The sequence below is a fragment of the Saccoglossus kowalevskii genome, chromosome 4, assembly GCF_978046115.1.
Source record: "Saccoglossus kowalevskii chromosome 4, keSacKowa6.1, whole genome shotgun sequence".
Classification (NCBI taxonomy): Eukaryota; Metazoa; Hemichordata; class Enteropneusta; family Harrimaniidae; genus Saccoglossus; species Saccoglossus kowalevskii.
Genome location: NC_140644.1, coordinates 23,137,623 through 23,161,594, shown reverse-complemented (window position 1 = coordinate 23,161,594; position 23,972 = coordinate 23,137,623). Strand labels below are relative to the sequence as shown.

Genomic DNA, 23,972 nt, shown 5'->3' with positions numbered 1-23,972 from the left:
AGTATTGCAAATAGTAATATTTATTTCATTACATCATATTATACGTCATAGAATAATAATATTATTGCCATGACTCACAGTAACACCACTTGCCTAGGGGCATGCCGTAATTTGTTGCTGGAAAAGAAAGGCTAGAATTAGAAAACAAGATCTGAACTCAAAATGGCTGGGTATATAAAATCGGCTCTCCGTCACTAAGTCTGCAGTCTCTGGGAGTGACTAATGGTGGCACTATTCAATTGGAAGAAAGCAATAATAGCACAACAAACTCGAAAAATCCACCATCGCCAGCAAAAATAATGGTCCATCCTTGTGTGTCCAGGTTCAGTTGATAAATTACGGTAATGTCTGTTTACCGTATATGTTTACGGTAACACTTTTTGGTCCAATGGCATGACTCTGATTTTGGTCACGTGTCTGCATTCAATATCCCATAATTCTGTGGTGTGTTTTTCGCGACCTGCAGAGGGACTGTAGAGCAGCCATGGGAACCCCGCGTCACAGCACGTAACGCATGCGAGTACTTGACTGATCGGACTTTTGATATAACGTTCGGGGTATTTCGAGAAAAAATATATGGTTCGAATTTAACTAAAACAGTGAGAACAAATTCTTAGATATTTTGGACAAAAGTTACACTTGCTGCACCCCTTTTCCCCAACGCACACTCCGTATATTTAACTGCTGATGAAACCGTGCGGTTCTAAGCTTCCCCCTTTAAATTCTTTTCCGATTACGTTGATACAAAATACGTAAAATATGGAATCTAAACACGCCAACTTTATAAGCAATAAATAGCTTTCTATGTAATAAATAATATTCTTGTACAGTAAAATGTTTTCGTTCAAGTAAGTTACAGTATTGGGAATTATAGGTAGTGTTTTGAGATATCGGCAATACGACTAAAAAGAACTTTCAATAGTATATCCGAGCTCTTTAAAAACTGTTATAAACTATAGAATGAAACCACGTTGGGTGTTGGAGTACATTTTGCGGAGTATGTTGAACGCCGCCATTGTGAAATGCGACACTGGGGTTTGAGACATTGGTAACATAATTAACCGAAACTTCATCGAATCCCTTGCATTACGGGCTCCCTAACCTACCTTCATCGAATCACTTGCATTACGGGCTCCCTAACCTACCTTCATCGAATCTCTTGCATTAGGGCTCCCTAACCTACCTTCAAACCCCAATCTTTCCTGAACTGTTATTTCTAAAGTAATACACTGTCACTTAATTAAAATGGCGATCATTTGTCGAGATTGCCAAGCAGCACGCCATTTCTTATCGCTCCCATATGCTGATTGCCGACATCTCTAAAACACCGCAGAGAACTAAACCTATTGTGGACTTTAACAGTATTGTTCAATCCTAAAATATTACTGCGATCTAAAAAAAAGTAACGCAGATCTCAATGTTACGAAATCAAGATTTGTGTTATAGACAATTTAGAATCGCATAAACCGCATTTAAGACCATCGTTTGTTATAAATTTGTTTGACCTTGTAACGGAAAATGCTAATCAAAGTTGCTCCGGTGTACACTCGGGCTGTCTCACGGAAATGTCAACCGTGCCTAGTCTTCGACAACTTTGTGACTATTTTTATATTTCAGCATATGTGACCATGACAACTTTTCAGTGTGGAAGTTGCATCCCAATTCACTAGAAGGAATATTTCACACGTGATACAACACTTTGGCGGCCCATCACGTGACCGTTGTCCAAAATCATGATGTTCTCGCGGGAGTTACACACGTGCATGTGTACTTGTTTGGGATGAAATGTCCATGCAGTTAAAGTTCCGGTAATCGTGATAACATTCAAGTAAGAAACTTTGGTTTATTGAATTCCATTAAGTTCGTAAGTGGTATTTCGGGACTGTGGAATGTTATATTGTATTTAGTCAACGCCCAGCGAATAAATACGTATTTCTCGGACATAAACCGGTGTCCGTGCGCTTTGGCATTTTCGTGTTCCCTGTACTGAGCGCATTCTTTAAAACCATTTGGGCTGAAATAGTGATACGGTACATCCGGTTTTGTGGGTGATCTGAAAAAAAACACAATATGATCAGTGAACAGACCAGGGTCAAATGTGCTTGTCAACTTAAAGCAGGAGGGTCCTCACCTGCGCACGCGCGGGAATTGAGTCCCAAGCGACGATAACAACATACGCTAAAAACGCAACGGTTCATGGGCAGACGCTTGTTTGTAAACCATGACACGCTATGGCCATTTGACGCACGCGCAGGTGACGACTCCCCCGCTTTAAGGTAAAGGCCCGCAAAACATGCGTTCAATGACGTCACAGCAAGAAACTAACCATATAGGAAAGTATTTTTAGATTGATAAACGGAACCTCCCATGATAGCCAGGTTTACAGGATTATTGCACAAAACGACATGGAATTGGGGCGAGATAAACCCGCAGAACTGTGCCGTCAAAAAGTAAAACCTTTGAAGTCAAGATTCAAGAAAATAATTGAAAATAATAACCGTAGTGATAGGGTACGAATATGTTCAAACACGGATCTAACTACAGAGGGGTGCTACACAGGCCGAATATAAAATTACACCGGCGTTTTTAATGTCGTGTGATCGCAAACGAAATACACCGTTATAGAGCCAATGCGAACACTGGTGTTCTCACTGGGCCCACAACGGCGTATTTCTAATCTGTGTGAACCAGGTATAAAATAATTCTTTTAGTGGTCTGAATTAGAACACAAGAAGTTATCTGTATAAAGCATCTCAAGCACAAGTCTGAGAAGGCATTCTAAATGGACACTCTACTATTCAAGTATTACAGACAGGTTTGCATAGAACAAAAAAGTTATCAAATGACGTCACCGGAATATCTCTCGTTGACAAGAGCGCCTGAAAGAATCATGATACTTGTTTGTACACTAATCTATGTAACCTTGTAATTCTAACTCGGGGAAAGTATTAATTAATATTTTCGTGATTTGATTGTGGAAATTGTTTAATGTATCAACAGTAAACATAAAATTTGTGAGATTTTTTTAGGCGTTTATAGATGCTTTCGAATAATCGTTAGCCGTTACGCCAGTCGGGTCCGAAGAAGTGTTCTCCATTCGCGCAATTCGTGTTTGCTCCAGGGCCTTCGCCTTACATTGACCCTGTGTATTTGGCGACTGAATGTTAGTTTCAGTCGGTTCTGGGCATAGAAATACTGATATTTCTCGTAAAGACATTGTTGTGCACTTCAAAAACATTGTTGCCAGTCGTACATAATCCATGTACAAGTAAAATCGCCAAATTTACGAGTTTTCAACAAAGTCGTTATTGAATGACCCCGTAGACATGTGGTTACACCGTCACATTTCTGCATTATTGATCGTGCTGGTGGTAATACTTACTGACAATATCCAGGACTAACCATGCCATATATGGAAATCGAATCGCAGATATTTCTAAGTAGAATCATTGTAAACCAACCAGTAGTCAACCATGAACCGGATGTGATTCTGAAAAAAAAGGTCAACAATGAATATGAGTAAAACAAAAAAATATAATAAAACTTGCAACAAAACATACAGTATGGCCTTTCCAGCCCAGGTTAATTTAATTCACGACTTTCTGCAATGGAAGTATTACAATACAACTAAGCGTACCTATACGTGGGTAAAACGAAATGTATTTCACTTTCAGCCTCATCAACATAGTCTGTTTTAGCTTTAATTATCGGCGTTCTTCTCCTCCTTTATTTCTTTTTCAAATATCTTAGATTAAAATTGTGGTAGTAATTTTCTTAGTTTTAAGTTTTTAATGTTTTTAATGTTTTTAATTTTAATTTTCAAAATAAAATTTGTATTTTGAACGTTATGCTACATTTTGTTATAGGGCATATTTTAAAGAAAGGTAGTCGTCGCGCCACGCATGCACGAGGTATATGGGGGGTTATATAAACAAAGATGGCGACTTTGACTGTTGCGCAGACCAACGAGTACAAACTGAGACGTTACCAAACTTTAATTAGGTATTTTTCAGGTGATTGGAAAGTATCAAAGGAGTCACCGGCGGTAATTAGTGCAAGTCGCGCCCAGGTCAAACCCTTATACTTGTGATTTCCACCAGAAGAGCGCATTGGATTGTGGGAAAATCAATGTTTATCGACGTAAATGTCGTACATGCGCAGCGCGACGACTGCCGCCCTTTAATATATGCGTTATCGCGTCTGTTGATTTTGGTTTTATTGTAATGTCACCCAACCCCTGTTATGTTGGTGTCACTTTAGTTTTACCAGGTTTACAGAGGAGACATATATGCCTAATACTACAATTGAACTTCCCAGAGACGACCATGTAAACACTTTAAAAAAACGCTGATTCAGAAATTACTAGTAGGCAAATTTCTATAAACTCTGGCTTTAAAATGCGAAATTTCTAAAGTGCGCTCTCATCCGTCGAGATGTGCGAAATCGTTCCCATATTATCGAATTGACAGCACACTACCCAGAAAAGCTCGTGCGTAATTAAAATTATGGGATAATAAGGTAATTAACAATTCATACTTTTATTTAACAGGAGAGACCCCTAAATTATGAGGACTATACTCGCCTGTCTTTGCCGGTCTCCTCCCGGAAAACGTACTCTGCATATTGATACTGATCATTAGTAAGCACAATGAAATTAATATAAGGATATTTCATCGAAAGCGCGGATATTTCATTATAAACAACTCCACTGCCACCGGAGTCCATTTCCTTTGGTGGACCCCAAAATATAATGTACTGCGGCCTTCCAATGACGTCATCCATCAGCATAGGATCTCTCATTAACGACGGTAAGGAGGAGTGTGCCGTGAATCGAATGGTTGTCTTGGATCCTACATCCGACTCGAACCCTTTCGTCGGGGCTTGATTCATACGTACAACGCAGGGTATATTGTCGATGTCTTCACCGGAACCAGAGTTGAGTAGCTGACCGGAAGCCGAAATTAAGGCACATTGGGAGCAGTGGAGGTCCAGAGCCTGTAGATGGGAACCAGAATACGCTGTTATTTGAGTAGAGCAATGACGTAGTATAAGCAACATATTTGTGACTGGGTGAATGCACTGAAACAAACAGACAACATGGAAATTGTTTGAATATGTAGGTTGTTATTTAAAATTTAACGTATCTCTCAAAACACAAAGACGGTCGACAAAATCATCAACGCTGTCACAAAACTGCCTTCCTTTGACCAATTTCAAGGGCGCAAAAGTAGTTCATCGCTAGAGGGCGTAGCCTAGCGAATTGGACTTCTGACGGTGCCAAGAACATCGTCATGGAATCTTCCCTATCGTTGACTGCGCCACCTATCTCTAGTTAAGACTCACTAACAATCTTGCCAGGTGACATATTTAAATTGTATAGATATGATCAACGCGTTACGTAGGTTGTTATATTTTTCGTTTCTCGTGGATATGATCAAAAGTTGGCTGAATATGGCACACATCAGATTGTAAAAGTTCTGCTCTAACTTCCTGAGGTCTTAGGGAAAAAAATGGTCGGAGTGGCTGTCAAATCTCGGTTTATCGGTTCCACATAGCTTGTGTTAATTTGATACACAAGTATTCCCGTTCTGTCGAAAACCTTGGTCCGTTCAACTTCCGCATTCAAAAATGGGTTCAAGGTGTGCGAATTTTCTAAAACTTCAGGCCCAAAAAGTATAGCTCGTAACTGAATTGAGCAATGACTTGGGTTTTCACCACGAATCTTGTTTATGGGATTATCCACCCATACAATCATTTCTGATCTCTTCACTTTTTTCAGTAATTGTAGATGCGGGATAAATGAACAATAAGTCTTCAGGATTCTTAATTTAATTTAACAATTCTTAATTTACGCATTCTAGAGATTTTACTGCCCGAATGAAAAAACAAACAGACAGCACAGTCTAGTAAAAAAAAAAACTTGACCTATTCAACAAACCAGAAAAGTTGCACAAAATCGTTTTGACCTATATTTTTCTAGTGTTTTATTCTACAATTGTTGATGAACATATTGTAATAGCCCTTTAAATTTCATCACAATACTGATTCAAAGTCGCAATAATCAATTTATTTACTTAACGATCACGTGACTAACTGTGAGTTACACCTGATATAAAATTGATTTTTATTTAGGCTTTCATAAAATATATAGCTTGAAATGGTTGTGTACAACTATTCTGTGAATATAATAAGTTTTTTTACTTCCGGGAAAACTCTACTACATCCTCAAGAGGGTCGAATCCAATTACAGACTCGGAAATGAGGGGAGAGCCCAACTCGAGCATACACGTGTATAATAATAATTTTATTGAAAAGTATTTTTTCGACTGCTGAGTATGCAGCCGTCCACAATATCTGATATAGGGTGGATACGCTAATGTTTATGCCACACATTGACTGGATGTGTAAGTGCCTTGTTCGAAATTTGTTTTCTAACTAACACTCAAGTGAAATCAACACCATACACACGATTATTTCCTTTTTCTATACACTATAAGAAAATTCGTTTGTTACCATGGTAACTCGTATTCAAAGATACAAGTATAATCGTCAGATTATATGATTGAACGGAAAGTAATCTAATTTCGACCAATCCTGACAATTCCAGTCGCCAGTGACAAAGACGCCAATGTACACGAGGCATGTGATACTGGATGCACACCACGTCCGTTGTCTATTATCACAGGCGAGCAGATAATTACATTGAGAACCACGTGGTGATATGCGACATCGAGTCTGTTTATTATAACCACGTGGGCACAGTTCTGTCGTGACAGTTGTCAAATATGGTGTAATGTACACAAGTCGTTATTGCTAGGCGTAAATGTTTGCATTGCGTTCATAAAAGGTGGATTGTGAATATTGTAGAATACATCTGCGCAACTAATCAACAATAATAAGACAGCGTTCTTTATATCAGTTTATATCAGTTATCTGCCTATTTTCGTAATAAATCAGTAGTTGAAAATTATACCCGCTCGTTCTCACTGCTACACTATAGATTCGTCAAAGTCGGTCAAATCCCTTCAATTCTTAGTAACTAGGGCAAAATTTAAATCTGAAAGCTACGACGTGTTCGGGTTATGCGCATCGAAACCTCGCTTATTGTGTTTGTTGCCTAAGTTATTATTGTCTGCACAACGAAAAATCCCGTCATGCATTGCTGTTTGAATTTTGCTTCGGGTGCGCTGAACGCAATTAACCAAGGAAGTACGTAATTTTCGAAGTTTGCTCGAACGCAGCGGTAATATGAGTAAATAGTCGTCCTATAAATTGGCTCTTATCCCACTACAACTATTTTGATTTAGAGCACGATCGTATTTTTTCTATCGTATAAAACAGACTTTAGCATTTTTGCAGACGTTTTGGAAAGAGACAATCCTTGATACAAACAATTATAAATCTAGTTACCTTGTCAGAAATCTGACAACCCTCGCGTGGGAATGATATTACACTTCATTACCAGTGCACTAGTGTATAGAGAGTAATAACACGTGTACGGGGTCTGAGCGCTATCATATTTGCCAGATATGACGTCACAGTGATAGCCATATTTCTACTTTATTATATGTTGAGCACGCTGTGCATGTGATTCCCGTGAGTATTTATTACCCATAACCATCACATAATAGATGTACTAAATACTCATGGGCTGCAATGAAATTGATATTAGAATTAATGGCTGTCATCGAATCAAACGATCAAGTAGAAACAGTTGTTCAGCTGCATAAACAAACCCGACGTCTGGGATATACTAGTATTATACGTCATCACGTGACCAATTTTGTTTCACTTTCCGAGCCAAGCGCATGCAGACGAACACGTTTAGACGCGTTCATATTTCTGCTGGGGCAGGATCGGACAATTTGGATACAGAAATTCAGCTCTCTGCATGAAGTTAACGCATCCTCGCCTTCGATGGTGGATGATCTAAGTTTATCTCGATGCGTGTGAATTCCACTGTTAATAGCAGGCTGTGTAAAAATCGTAGTTCAAGTTCAACGACGTGATACCCATGAATTGATTATTTGACCGCTGGTGGCGTACTATAATTAAATAGGAAAGGTCATTGCGGTTTTCAGAAATATCTCTCGGTGTAAACGGTGCAATGTAGTCCTAATTATTTAATTCATTTAAAGCGCGGTAGTCGTCGCGCTGCGCATGTGCGACATTTGAGTTGATAAACATTGATTTGCGCTCTTTTAATGGAAATCACAAGTTTGAGGTTTTACCTGGTCGCCATCTTTGTTTATATGAGACCCATATATCTTGCGCATGCGTGGCGCGATGACTACCGCCCTTTAACGATGAGACCTATTTTTTGGCTATTTCTTTTGTTTCAGATTTCTTAACTTAGTGATAACAGCTCAACACTGAATGATAAAGCTAAAGTACAATGTTTAAATATGCGAACAATATTTTTAAAAAAAAAACAAGATATACATTATTAGATTCTACACTTGCTCTTGTCACATACAATTTATGGAACATGCTCTTCCTGTACTAACTCGGTATTCAAGCATAACATCTAGATTTATCGCGACACGAATATCAGCTAGAAAACTAGAATTCTATTATACCTGCAATGCAATGTTTTTGTAAACCAGTGAGAAATGTAACGCAGGACAAGATATACGTCTAATATATCACTCTGCTCCTTTGAGACATCGTGTCTAAGCCATATTTCAAATCAAATAGCAAATATTCTCCGTAGGAGGTATTTGGCTCCTAATGCCTTCCAGGACATGACCGAATTTTTTTACTGATTAATAACGCGAGTTTTAAAAGGTTCAGATAAAAACAAGTTTTTGAATCCATAAAAATATAAACAACGCCAGACATGCGACTATTCCACAATAATAATCTTATATAGAGATGGGTCTACTCAGCTGCTAGCAGTAGCAACATGAAATCCCCAGATAGGATTGGTTTGTGAGCAAGTGTCACGATTTAGTACGATCTCAGTTACTGCCAACCGATTCACTTGGTTGTCATGACGACGAGGTCGTTTCGATATAACGAGATTTGTAAAAAAAAACGCCCCCGGTTGTAGGCATTAAAGGCCATGCAAAGACCAGGAATAAACACAGGGTGAAACAGTCTCGTTCATAAAATTTAAACTAATACAAATAAATTAATTCTAAAACGTCTGTTTTCAGTATGTGCACATATTGTTTACTCCCTCGGTGTATCACAATTCAATACAAGCATATGGCCATTTAATATTTCCTATATGTTTTTATTTTTAAATATTATGTGTATTTTGTTTGTACCATATGATTTCAGCTTGGGCAATATAAAAGCAATTATGGGCCCCTTTCTGTACACGCCAAAGGTGATTTTGTTTGAACATTCCGTTTATTGCTACAATATGATTATTGGTGTGTATTTTTAATATATTTATACTTTGTGGGTTTGAGCATGGTATCAGCCACCATACCACGTGATTGCATGGACACGTGGCAACCGATATGAACTGTACTCTTTAAATTTATTCACTGAGTCTCTGGGGTGTTAATTTGGCTACGGTATCCACATTATCACTATCATAATGACATGGAATACAGATATCCCATATCAGGCGCCCAATCCTTCTGTCAATCAGCTCTTAGATCATACATTGAGCTTGTAAAACCATTCCAGTAAAATACTGGCGATAATACCATAAACCAGCTCCCGTCGCCAAGATGCTCTTGCTGAATTTATCCTTAATTCTTGAAGCATAACAGTCTCGTGTCGCATTTTCCCGGAGATTGTCCCTGTGTGTTTAGTATGGCTTGAAAGATGCCAGGCTTGTAATTTACAGTTATTTTCTGTGACAAAGGTCGCCTCATCTCCCGACCAGGACTTGGAAAGCAATCCAGGATTTGGGCAGGCCCTAAGTAAGTTATCATGTAAACCTCTCGTCGCGAGATTTCCCCCAGGATTAGAAGCAATTTAATTAACACTACAAATAGTGAGCGCTACATAACATGTACTACAAGATTCTTTGGCAATGGTTTTCCAATACGACTACTATACAAATACAAATTTACCATATGACGTACGCAACGCGAAATACAATGACGACTAAAACAACGTAACGTCGAGGAGTTGAGCAATGTCTAATGTTATATTTATTTTACTCGTTTCTTTGATTAGCTGTCGTCTTTGGTATGGGTGGGTCCCACGCGACGTAAACAACACATCTAAGATACACCGTGACGGAATTGAAACGTGCTACGCGTATGTGTTCTATATTATGTGAAACTGTCATAGTTAGTTTTTTTTCATTAGTATGTGTTCTATTACTGTTTAGCATAAACAAAAACGTTGTTTTTGCATTCTTTGTGCGCACAAAAGTAAGTTCAATCTATAAAATAATGAACTGCGCATGCTCTTTGAATTATTGGTACGTGTCAGTAAAACTAATACTAAAAAAAGGCATATTGAAATGAATAAAATTATTTAAAGCTGCGTTTTAAAAGCTTGCTGTGTTCTGTCATCTGTAAAAGTTAGAAACAAATGTGTATCAAAATCACCCAGTTCAAAATTAAACCACGTGACAGCCACCTTGATATGTAAATTAGGCAAATTCACCTACCTGACATTGCGTGACAGTAATTAGTGTGAAATTATATAATGATATAAGTCCCCAAGGATGTTAAATTCATATTGAGTGCCATGATGACGCATTTCAATAATTTAATTACTTTATCAGATTAATGCCCGGGAAATCAGAACTACTTTGGCTACTAATTGTGTTAATTGGCGAATATTATTTCATCATGATTCGGCAAAGTGACTTCAAATGCGAGAAGTTGAAGAACTTGAACTAGGAAAAACAAAACCACGAAAATGACAGAGGAACGTGACAGCATCTTTAATTGTGTTTTAGCGCCCCCTTGTTATGTACAGTGTAGAGTAGCATGTATGTACAATTTATTTTAATGAGTGAAATGTATTATTTTAATTATTTCTATCTGCTATGCCACGAATGCTGTCTTTAAGTGATAAATCAGCGGCACTCGACTCACAGATTTTGGAAACACGTCCTCGATACTTTTTTCAGGAGCTGGTCACCAATACACAATGCCACAAATCGTCTCCTGTATACCTTTAATCTGTTTATTTATTTTTAAATCTCTTTTAGTGCCTATTCCATGCCAATGATATATACGTTGTACATTACAGAAGTACTAGTAATTTGGTTAGTAAGATGATTTATGTTAGTGCATTGTTTAAATAATTTTATTTGAAAATTCATCCAGGTGATTTATCGTAAAACAACGATTGTTTCCTTGGTTAACATGTGATCGTTCGATGAAATAATGAAAAGGGCAGTGCGCATGTTCTTCGAATTACCTGTACGTGAATATGTAGCGCATGCGCATTTGCGTTTTATATTTTTTCGTCGGAAAAACAATGGCATGTTTGCTGCAAAAACAATGTGTTTTTTTATGTTTCGGTAAATGCCACTCTATTCTACAAACAAAAGCAATTAAACATACTAAAACACTTAAAGTTCTAAACATTTGCACTTCAAGTGTAAAGAGCTTACTTAATTCTCCGGAATGTTGAAACAAAAATACCTTGTTATGGAGATCAAAACAAATGTTATTAGCTTATCATTATGTTCTCATTTGTATCGCGAACGCAGGAAAGAAAATAGTGACTTCTGAGAAGGATGATGGACGTTGCTATTAGCAATTGTGTAGATCACTTTCTAGAGTCCATTTAAAGGCGTTTTGTTTTTCTTTCGGGGCTAGGATAAAGAAAACTGTATAAAATATGTCGTTTGTTCGTGTACGGTGCGGCATCGTAGTCACACTGGCATAATTACTGTTTGTTAGTCAAATTTCAGAAATATCGCTTAAAGTCCCAGTTCCGGGTCTTCGTAGTATCCTAGTACGTGGATTTTACAAGAGTGTGCGCGGATATCACTGTTATATAAGGTCAGAATAATCGTATGTGTGCGCCGCGAGTTTAGAATGAGTCGATGCACGCAATGTCTGTCACAGTGTAGACCTCTTGTTACCTATTAGACGATCCCCACCCGTGTTTGCTGTGATCATATAGCAATACAAGTATGTGTGTGTGTGTGTGTGTGTGTGTGTGTGTGTGTGTGTGTGTGTGTACTTGCATTGCTATATGTTCCGAGGACAAAAATACAGATATATAGCAACTTCCGAGGACATACACACCTTCCGAGGACCTTTTTCATAGTCCTCGGAAAACATAATTTATATTAATAGTTAATTCGATTATTAATACGTTTTGCGTAGCTTAGGTTTAGTATCGGGGGAAGGTATGGTTCACGTTATATTAATATTAATATAATTGTACCATACCTTACCCCGATACTAAACCTAAGCTTCGCAAACATTTCTATGTTCAGTCACGGGATATTCAACTCTAGTTTAATTAAACTTAATTAAAGTGCAATTCTCCATTGTATTGCATTGTAATTGAGTTTAATTAAACTCCAATTAAAACGCAACCCTATATAGGAATGCGTTTTAATCGAGTTCATATCGCAACTATATTAAAAGTTAATTCAACTATATTAAAAGTTAATCCAATGAAGTCCTCGGAACATATAGCAATACAAGTATGTGTGTGTGTGTGTGTGTGTGTGTGTGTGTGTGTGTGTGTGTGTGTGTGTGTACTTGGATTGCTATATGTTGCGAGGACAAAAATACAGATATATAGCTACTTCCGAGGACATACACACCTTCCGAGGACCTTTTTCATAGTCCTCGGAAAACATAATTTATATTAATAGTTAATTCGATTATTAATACGTTTTGCGTAGCTTAGGTTTAGTATCGGGGGAAGGTATGGTTCACGTTATATTAATATTAATATAATTATACCATACCTTACCCCGATACTAAACCTAAGCTTCGCAAACATTTCTATGTTCAGTCACGGGATATTCAACTCTTGTTTAATTAAACTTAATTAAAATGCAATTCTCCATTGTATTGCATTGTAATTGAGTTTAATTAAACTCTAATTAAAACGCAACCCTATATAGGAACGCGTTTTAATCGAGTTCATATCGCAACTATATTAAAATTTAATTCAACTATATTAAAAGTTAATCCAATGAAGTCCTCGGAACATATTGTAATACAAGTATGTGTGTGTGTGTGTGTGTGTGTGTGTGTGTTTGGATTGCTATATGTTGCGAGGACAAAAATACAGATATATACCTACTTCCGAGGACATACACACCTTCCGAGGACCTTTTTCATAGTCCTCGGAAAACATAATTTATATTAATAGTTAATTCGATTATTAATACGTTTTGCGTAGCTTAGGTTTAGTATCGGGGGAAGGTATGGTTCACGTTATATTAATATTAATATAATTGTACCATACCTTACCCCGATACTAAACCTACGCTTCGCAAACATTTCTATGTTCAGTCACCGGATATTCAACTCTTGTTTAATTAAACTTAATTAAAATGCAATTCTCCATTGTATTGCATTGTAATTGAGTTTAATTAAACTCCAATTAAAACGCAACCCTATATAGGAACGCGTTTTAATCGAGTTCATATCGCAACTATATTAAAAGTTAATTCAACTATATTAAAAGTTAATCCAATGAAGTCCTCGGAACATATTGCAATACAAGTATGTGTGTGTGTGTATGTGTGTATCTGTGTCGATTTTTTTTCTTTTTTATTCTTTTTTTTTGTATTTTCGTTTTTGTTTTTTTTTGTTAATAACACATTTCATTGCTGAGAATGAGCTATACATTTGTTTTGTTTTGTATTTTAATTTCTTATCATTGGAAAATTGTTCTGCAAAGCCCATTTTGTAAATGTTCAAATGTTCCTTGGTCCAAGTAAGACATTAGTGGCAATATTAGAGCAACTGCACAAATCATAAGAACAAATTAACAGCTCTTATAGATGGTATTCCCAGAATAACACCGGTTTTAATGGTACATAAAACATTAATTCTCAACTCCGGTGAAAGGACCAGTTACTGCGACAAAACCCTACTCACTGCAAAAGCTACTCACTATTAAAGCCACTCACCGCGAAGCTACTAGTCCAATATACAAAAAATACAAAATACATTGTGCGTGATCTTCAATGCACATAATTTGTTGTAATTTTATCTCGGCTAAGGAGGCTTGCGTGGTCTTTTACGCACATTCTATTAATTCTTGACAATTTTAACTCGACTAAGGAGGCTTGCGTGGTCTTTTACGCACATTCTATTAATTCTTGACAATTTTAACTCGACTAAGGAGGCTTGCATGGTCTTTTACGCACATTCTATTAATTCTTGACAATTTTAACTCGACTAAGGAGGCTTGCGTGGTCTTTTACGCACATTCTATTAATTCTTGACAATTTTAACTCGACTAAGGAGGCTTGCGTGGTCTTTTACGCACATTCTATTAATTCTTGACAATTTTAACTCGACTAAGGAGGCTTGCGTGGTCTTTTACGCACATTCTATTAATTCTTGACAATTTTAACTCGACTAAGGAGGCTTGCATGGTCTTTTACGCACATTCTATTAATTCTTGACAATTTTAACTCGACTAAGGAGGCTTGCGTGGTCTTTTACGCACATTCTATTAATTCTTGACAATTTTAACTCGACTAAGGAGGCTTGCATGGTCTTTTACGCACATTCTATTAATTCTTGACAATTTTAACTCGACTAAGGAGGCTTGCGTGGTCTTTTACGCACATTCTATTAATTCTTGACAATTTTAACTCGACTAAGGAGGCTTGCGTGGTCTTTTACGCACATTCTATTAATTCTTGACAATTTTAACTCGACTAAGGAGGCTTGCGTGGTCTTTTACGCACATTCTATTAATTCTTGACAATTTTAACTCGACTAAGGAGGCTTGCATGGTCTTTTACGCACATTCTATTAATTCTTGACAATTTTATCTCGGCTAAGGAGGCTTGCGTGGTCTTTTACGCACATTCTATTAATTCTTGACAATTTTAACTCGACTAAGGAGGCTTGCGTGGTCTTTTACGCACATTCTATTAATTCTTGACAATTTTAACTCGACTAAGGAGGCTTGCATGGTCTTTTACGCACATTCTATTAATTCTTGACAATTTTAACTCGACTAAGGAGGCTTGCGTGGTCTTTTACGCACATTCTATTAGTTCGTGACAATTTTAACTCGACTAAGGATGCTTGCGTGGTCTTTTACGCACATTCTATTAATTATTGACAATTTTATCTCGGCTAAGGAGGCTTGCGTGCTCTTTTACGCACATTCTATTAATTCTTGACAATTTTAATTCGACTAAGGAGGCTTGCGTGGTCTTTTACGCACATTCTATTAATTCTTGACAATTTTAACTCGACTAAGGAGGCTTGCGTGGTCTTTTACGCACATTCTATTAGTTCGTGACAATTTTAACTCGACTAAGGATGCTTGCGTGGTCTTTTACGCACATTCTATTAATTATTGACAATTTTATCTCGGCTAAGGAGGCTTGCGTGCTCTTTTACGCACATTCTATTAATTCTTGACAATTTTAATTCGACTAAGGAGGCTTGCGTGGTCTTTTACGCACATTCTATTAATTCTTGACAATTTTATCTCGACTAAGGAGGCTTGCGTGGTCTTTTACGCACATTCTATTAATTCTTGACAATTTTAACTCGACTAAGGAGGCTTGCGTGGTCTTTTACGCACATTCTATTAATTCTTGACAATTTTATCTCGACTAAGGAGGCTTGCGTGGTCTTTTACGCACATTCTATTAATTCTTGACAATTTTAACTCGACTAAGGAGGCTTGCGTGCTCTTTTACGCACATTCTATTAATTCTTGACAATTTTAACTCGACTAAGGAGGCTTGCGTGGTCTTTTACGCACATTCTATTAATTCTTGACATTTTTAACTCGACTAAGGAGGCTTGCGTGCTCTTTTACGCACATTCTATTAATTCTTGACAATTTTATCTCGACTAAGGAGGCTTGCGTGGTCTTTTACGCACATTCTATTAATTCTTGACAATTTTAACTCGACTAAGGAGGCTTGCGTGCTCTTTTACGCACATTCTATTAATTCTTGACAATTTTAACTCGACTAAGGAGGCTTGCGTGGTCTTTTACGCACATTCTATTAATTCTTGACATTTTTAACTCTACTAAGGAGGCTTGCGTGGTCTTTTACGCACATTCTATTAATTCTTGACAATTTTAACTCGACTAAGGAGGCTTGCGTGGTCTTTTACGCACATTCTATTAATTCTTGACAATTTTAACTCGGCTAAGGAGGCTTGCGTGGTCTTTTACGCACATTCTATTCTTGACAATTTTAACTCGGCTAAGCAGGATAAAATGATCTACAGAATTCGTGGCAATTTTAACTCGCCTAAGGATGCTGACATATCTACAGTTGACTCCCAGACATATAAAATAAATCATCTCGTTCGTGTTTAAAATATAATTGTGAATTCATAAGACGGCTTTTAGCGTGAGGCAATGTATGGCAATGATGCATAATGTCATAGCGGGATTCACAGAGTAGTTACCAGCAGTAATACCGAATTCGACAACCATGATAATCTGAGAAGGCAACCTACGTATCGCGCCATGCTTTTAAAATTGAACTAATTTTCAGCGAATTGTAAAAAAAGATATCGCTCATGAAAGTGGCTTCATAAAATACATCAATAATCGCGCCGTGTTGTGTTTGATACGGGTCAAATGCGATTTGTGCAGTCGATTTGAAAGTATTCTCTGAGAACTGTCATAGAAACAATCCTTTAAAATGCGTCAACATATGAAAAGGTCAAAGTTGATTAAGTTCAGAGTTCAAAAGATTAACACTGAATTATATAGTTTTAGAAAATGGACTGTCAAATATTCTTTTATACATTAATCAATTGTAATATGTTATCAGGGTAATTGCAAACAGTCACAATGTTTGATATAATATCACTTTTATAAAATGTTTAGGGAAAATTCGAACATTGCTATCTATGGTTTTATAGAACGTCCCATATAAACTTTAGCCCACTGAAGTTGTCATTGTGTCTAAAAACCTAACATTACCCGCAATTACTAAATTTATCTTATGTAATAATTATATATATTCATATTAATGCCAGAGTATCAGCCTTTGATGCAACCTTTGATCGCTCCGATAAATACTATGTTATTCCGCATTCATTTACGAACTCTGAATTCGCCATGACAACAGCAGTATATTGCATTTCCATGCACGTATACAATATACAATTCTCGTCGCCGAGTTTATTAAATATGCACAAAACGTGCTACTTGTACACTATATGACACAGTTTCAATGATAGAAAAAGTTGCCATGGCAATACAGTAATGGGATTATTCAATTAGCTATATTCTCCATTTTACTCCCCCCCCCCCTGTGAGTGTGTCAGTATTAACACACTAATCGAGATGATCCAGTACTTCAAATAACTGCATTGAACGGACTACAAGATTTTCACATGTTGTTCGATTGCACCCAAGAACGTAAATCTAAATTTAACATGCTTACCCCGAGGACCCCCGTTCCCGTATTTCAAACTGTTTTTAATAAAGCGCGACGGAGCCGTCGTTTATACGTCATACTATCACCAAACCTAAATGTCGGGTGAGTATATTATTGGCAGACTCGCATAAATACAATGGGTAGGCAGATGGGTATCACATGATTGAATCACAAATCGATGTTGGGACAATTAAGAAATGTGAAGTACTGTTAACTAATTGAATCGAATATCTAGATATACCACTGTACAGCCGCTTGGCAGTCATTTGGGGCAAGACTCGTTACTTATCTAAACGAAACCTGCTTTTATATGGGCATTTCGCTAACCGATACGATGAGTGCAATCCTGTTTTAAGATCTTATTATCGATGGCTTGTCGGAAACGCCATTCCTTGCGTCATTACCATGTTAACGATATGACGACATCGCGAGATTGCAGTATTCGCGTCGTTTGTCTCGTGTGAATTGAACTCACAGTTACCGCTCGAATTTCCGTTAAGATAAATCAACAGTTCCGGAGTTTAAAACAGACTGCATATCCAGAAGTTATAAGGGCTGTACGTGGTGAGGAGACCTGACGACACAGACAAGTGACTATATGTAATCAGAGTACCCCTCCCCCCTTTCCCGGTTACCATACCGACACACTGATTACTCGTAGGTTCGCCACTAACAAGAGAGGAGATTACTCAGCGCCAGAAACATAGGTTCATCATGGAATTGCTCATTAGATACAATTCCCATCACTCATGTGGCTTCGAGACCCACAACGTCCATATTTTAATCAACTCGGCGTTTTATTTGTCAAGCGTGCCTTCGGGCGCATGACTCTCATTTAAAATGAATTGTAATAAAATCGAACGATGTCTTAACTCCAAGTCCTATCTCGGTTTCATATTCAAAAATATCGATATCATGCACTGGTATTTTCAAAATAGTGTGTATACGATATGCAAGCTCTGGCCTTCTACTGAAGATAAATATGTAAGACTATACTATGAGGGGGGCAAGGGTTATTTTCGTTCAACGTAATTGCAATATTTTTTTGTTCGTACAACGTAAATAGAAAAAACAAATTCTGTAATTCTCTAATCACAGGCTAGACGTACAACGTAATCAATCAAATATTTTTTTCGTACACTGTAAAAATGTGTCATTTTTCTCGGTACGTACAAGAATTTACATCCAAATAAAAAAATGACACAATTCACTACAAAATTGAATGTCCAAGACGTAAAAGGCCCTCTAACCGAATGAAGAGCATTACGAGGGTAATATGCGCATGCGTCTCTACACACGGCGCAGTAATGGCGGAGCATTTGAGTCGGAGAGCTCTTTGGACCATTCAATGTTCCATTTTTTAACATTGTAAACTGTAAAAACGTCTTTTTTTTCCTTGTAAATTGTAAAAAGCCCTTTTTATTTCCCGTAAAACCGTACCAGCTACCCCCCTTGCCTCCCCTCTACTATCTGTTGGCAGAGTTGGGACTATTTCATTATTTATAATGCACGTGGCGCGTTGTATAATTGAAATAGTCGGAACAGATGACTGCTACATTAAAGCGGGAGAGTCGACACCTGCGCATGCGTCAGATGGCCATAGCGTGTCATTGTTTACAAACAAGCGTCTGCTCATGAGCCTTTGCATTTTTAGGGTGTGTTGTTATCGTCGCTTGGCACTCAACTCCCACGCGTGCGCAGGTGACGACCTTCCTCGATCATTTGTTTTGTTTTCTAAAACATTAGATTCCTCCACAACTTTTATGAGAGTTTATTTTAAAAAGTGGATCAACCCATTTTACATTAAAAACGTCAATTCTGAAAGAAAGAAAAAATGTCGCATCAAATTTATAGATATTTGTTGAGTAGTCCTCCAAATGTTTCACCCAATTTAAGTGACGTCATGGAAATGAACCACAATAATGTGTGGGGCCAAGTTACAAAGGCATTCAACGCGTTTGACTTGTTATTGACCTACACACACAAAAAATATCCAATATACCTGAATTACTTTTCAGGACAAAAAACAAACAAACAGAAATTAGATAGTGGTCTTCAATTGTTCCATACATAATTTCGCAGTGCATTATGGGAGATCTAATATTACCTCAGAATTTCTCTATCAAAACAACATTTGCGTATTTTAAATGCATTTTAATATAAATCCCGAAGATTAAACAAAGAGGACGCAGAGGTGAGTCGCTCGAGGGGAATTAGTTCAATAATATTAGGCCTTACAAGAAATTCCTCTGACAAAGACGACAATGTATACTCATTGTCTTGTGCATTTATTTTAGACAAGGCATCTATCCCTGAAAAATAGCACAGACAGGTTTTATCCGAATATTTAAAAGGGAAAATAGTACATCGATTGTATTCTAAGCAATTCATTAATTATTTAAGAAAGGGTCTACAATAGATACGTTTAAATGAGGTGACAATCTGTGAAAGTTATTGAAATATTCCATCAATAATAGAAAGAGAGTACAATATATTGATTGTAGGCAATCTATGAAATGTACAAATTTGCAAAAAAATTATAATTTATGAATTCAGAAGGGGATGCACGAAAATATATTTTAGACGAGTAGGCAAAAGTAGAAGATATAGCTTATCTTGGGGCATGGAAAAGGAATTCATTGGTTTGGCTCAGAGTTATCAATGACTCGAACGCTTGAAATATACGTGTGTGCAATAAATACATCACTCCTCACTAGACATCTGGTTTGCGCAATAGGTGCGGCTCTGGGTACTCATATTAAAAATTATGTGCAGATCTCGCTGTGGTTTACCACCCCCATCCCCCTCCCCGTTGGGACTCAGTCGATGTTTTTGATACCCACTTTTGAGATTTACAACCATTTAAGCAAAATTTGTGGAATCCCAAAAGCGCCTCTACTTTGGTATTCTTGTTTAATGGCTATGAGGCATTCTACTTCAAAATTCCGGTTTGTAGGATTGTGAGTAGTAAGAGTTCACAAAATCACTTGCGGGAAATAAGAACTCGTTTGACGTTGAGTGCCGATGTTGATGGAGTTGCTGATGTCAGCAAAATACTAAATGGTTGTTCCCGTCAAATTAATATATCACCCTTCATCTAGAGCGTGTGATAGCTTTATCAGTATCATCTATTGAAAAGATGGTGTCTTCCGTGGATGTTATTGAGAGATAATTTCCATCCGGTGAGGTAGATCCGTCCGTGGAAGGTATTAACTCCGTTAGTACCTTCCATGATCTGTCAAGCCTCGACCACCGAATAGTTTCAAAAGCTTTTTGCAATAACACGGATTGACAATTCGAAATGTTGTTCTTTCTTTTCAGAAGAATGTGAGGAACATTTCATATATATTTTTAAAGAAAAAACACTTTCACCATGTGCAAAATTGCGAAAAAGCCAGACAGAGAGCCAACTCAGTACAATGCGCCAATTATATTCAACAATTGCAATTGCCATGGTAACAATTTAACATCATTTGTTGTTCTCTTTTCTTTTTACACCCAATTATGTCAATCAAAGAATTGACTTGTTCGTGTTCGTCACTTCTCAGTTATTATTTGAAATGTTAACGATAACTTCATTTTACTTTTCTTCATCTTAGTAACGTGACACCCTTTATATACTGAGTAAACCTCGATTTCTCAGCATTTCCCCGTGTTTTGCAACGAGCGACGTATGGCAATAATTGACGTTCCGTTCAAATATATAAAGCCACTTTTTTTTAACAAAGTAGTTTTATTTGTTTTTATCTGAAGGTAAGCCCAAATTAGTATATATGAAGAGAATAGACGCGGTGATAACTGATCAAGACTCCACTGTACTTCCTTCAAAAAAAAAAAATCGATCAGAAAATGGTTGAATCTGAGATTATTGAAGTTAAGTAAACGGAGTTCATTAGCTTGGGAGATCATTATCAAATGATTCAAGTACATATGTGAAAGAAGCTCGTTACTAGGGGCGGTATTCATCGAGTTAAATACGCTAATGGTTCGATATCGAGGTTTATCTGTAAACTATGGACATGCGTGGCTGTACAGTTCATGTTGCCATGGCTACTAATATACGGTATGATATGCCACAAAATGTTTTATTTTTCTTTCAGGAAATAATTGTGTAGTTCGAGCTTAAAGAATATGCGCAATGCAAATTCAGTAACTTAGGAGTATATAGGTTAGATTAATTAGGTCATGGACCCTAAAAATCCGGGGGTCTATGGTTATGTATCACTCTAGTTGAACACCATATCTATTGTCGACTGGAAACGGTAGATTGGACTTTTTCGATAGTGTTATATATGAAACAACAACAATACATGTTTTGTTTTAGTTTTGATTGGGTATATTTTCTGATCAACAAATAATGACAAATATATTCACAATACAAATATATAATCATCGCTGAAATGAGTCAACCAATCAATTAGATGGGTGTCAGTTTACATTGATAATATCACTCTTTAACGTGTTAGCACGGATACGTTACGTGTCGACGCGTCACAGTTGGGCAAAACCACAGTCACCCGGCCGACGGCGATGTGACGTGTGCATCACATTCTCCCTGGGTGCTCGATGAAAGCGGCCGGGAACGCCGGGCGAAAACAACGATATTCTATCGTGCTGAATTCAATACCGGGAAATGATTTTACCTCGTATTTGTATAAAAGGACCAAGCCAAGCTGTTGCAAATTCACCGTATTCAACTAATACAAATGGTATCTCCGCCATATTAGACTTGCATAGTCTTTTGTTTATTTTTTGGTCTTTTTTTTCAATAAAATAAAATCTTATGGGATTGTATAAGTGGCGAAAGCCTGGTTACCGTAAAATAAAACAACAAATAAACACATTTATTTCGCGGTAAGCCGGTTCTCTCATTTATACGCTCCCATAATAGTTTATTTTATTGAAAACACACACAAAAATAAACATGAGACTGTATGTAAGTCTACCCCCCGTATAAACGTGATGTTCACAATGGGCAATGTTTTTATTAATAACAATGTATTTGAACTTTGACCTTGATCTTTAACTTTTCCTTTTCTTGATTTGGCATTCATATTAAGAAACCTCGTTTATCGTCTAGTTTGCGCGTGACTGATCACATTCAGTTGGCACAATACAATTGATTCATGAGCCATGGTGTCATTTTCCCAAACATACCTACTGTGTCTGAATTACAAAATTAAAACCCAATCCCCCTCTCCGCTCATGATATGGACTTTCCCTTATTTAATATGTTCCACACAATCGCCTGGATTAAAATGTGACCATGTATGCGGTCGACATCAATATGTAGCAGTGAATTTATTACATGAGTCACGAACATATGACGTGTATCGTATTTTCACAATAATAAAGACACGTACCTTCCTTCCATCTAGCGTGACGTAACCGAATGGGTCCTTGTCGAAAGATCTCGGCGGTGGTTCGTCCGCTGCTAGGGACTTGTCATCTCCATGTTTCCCGGTATCGGTATCGCCACGCTTCGTTTGCGATGCCTCGTTGTTGTTGTTGTCGTCGTGCGACGGTTCGTTCACACGTTTCGCTGCTTTCTCTTGATCAATGTAAACGTTTCGGAAACCCCATGCGATTCCCTGCGGCGGGCCTACTATCGACGACGAGCTCGTCTCTGACCGTTCCGTCCACGTAAACAGAAACAGACCAATGTATACGGAGAATGAGGTCACTAGACATAGCATGCATCCCAACCGGCATCGCATGGCATTGCTGGTGTCTCTTACACTTGATTGTACTCGACTGTGTCAGTGAAACGACGGACAGCTTGACGGAAACATGTTACGAAATAAATTTGTATTTGTTTGCTCACGTGACCGAATCTGCTTTTAAATTGGGTGATACTATTCATGCACAGGGGTGTAATCGAATCTCTATGACAGCCGTGCGACGGTGCAGTGGCAGCAATGACTAGAACACGATGTCCGTCAATCGTGCATTATGCGTAAATTCTTTCAGAATAAAGGTTTGAACAATATCAAGGATATGAGAAACTTGTTTGACGCGGCCATGTTTGTAAACGAAAACTACGAATGAAAATTCCACGACCTAAATAGGCAGAAACATATCAGGCGATCAGTGGAATCACAGTGAGGGACTGTGGTGAAATCTAGTCACCCGAAAACAATGGTCTCAAATATTTACGAGGTATCCATGATGAATTTATTGATACGTCTCAAATACATGTATATTGTGTTTATAAGCCGAGTCAAGTTTTCTCCGCCGTCATTATAAGGTATTGAGCAAAACGACAAGATCATTACAAAGGGTGTAAACATTGTACAGGCATCTGCTATTGTGCCTTACTGGTGACATGTGACGCCCAATTGTACTATGGCCGGGAACACGCAGTTGGGGACACCTGGTATTTGCATTGTGATGAGGCCTTACAACAACAACCAAAACTAGTACTAATCATAAAGTAGCATATAGGCGTCCATTTGGTCACGTGACT

At 37.6% G+C, this 23,972-nt stretch overlaps 1 protein-coding gene across 1 annotated transcript; it reads right to left on the bottom strand.

The window, feature by feature from the left end:
- Positions 1-2: 2 nt before the first annotated feature.
- LOC100376032 (alpha-N-acetylgalactosaminide alpha-2,6-sialyltransferase 3-like) lies at positions 3-23,330 on the bottom strand. The gene is made up of 4 exons (XM_002739337.4): positions 22,870-23,330; positions 4,583-4,995; positions 3,383-3,490; positions 3-2,053 (listed from the first exon to the last, which is right to left on the bottom strand). The coding sequence occupies exons 1-4, from the start codon at positions 23,221-23,223 to the stop codon at positions 1,825-1,827; spliced, it is 1,104 nt and encodes a 367-aa protein (XP_002739383.2). The 5' UTR covers positions 23,224-23,330; the 3' UTR covers positions 3-1,824.
- Positions 23,331-23,972: the final 642 nt, after the last annotated feature.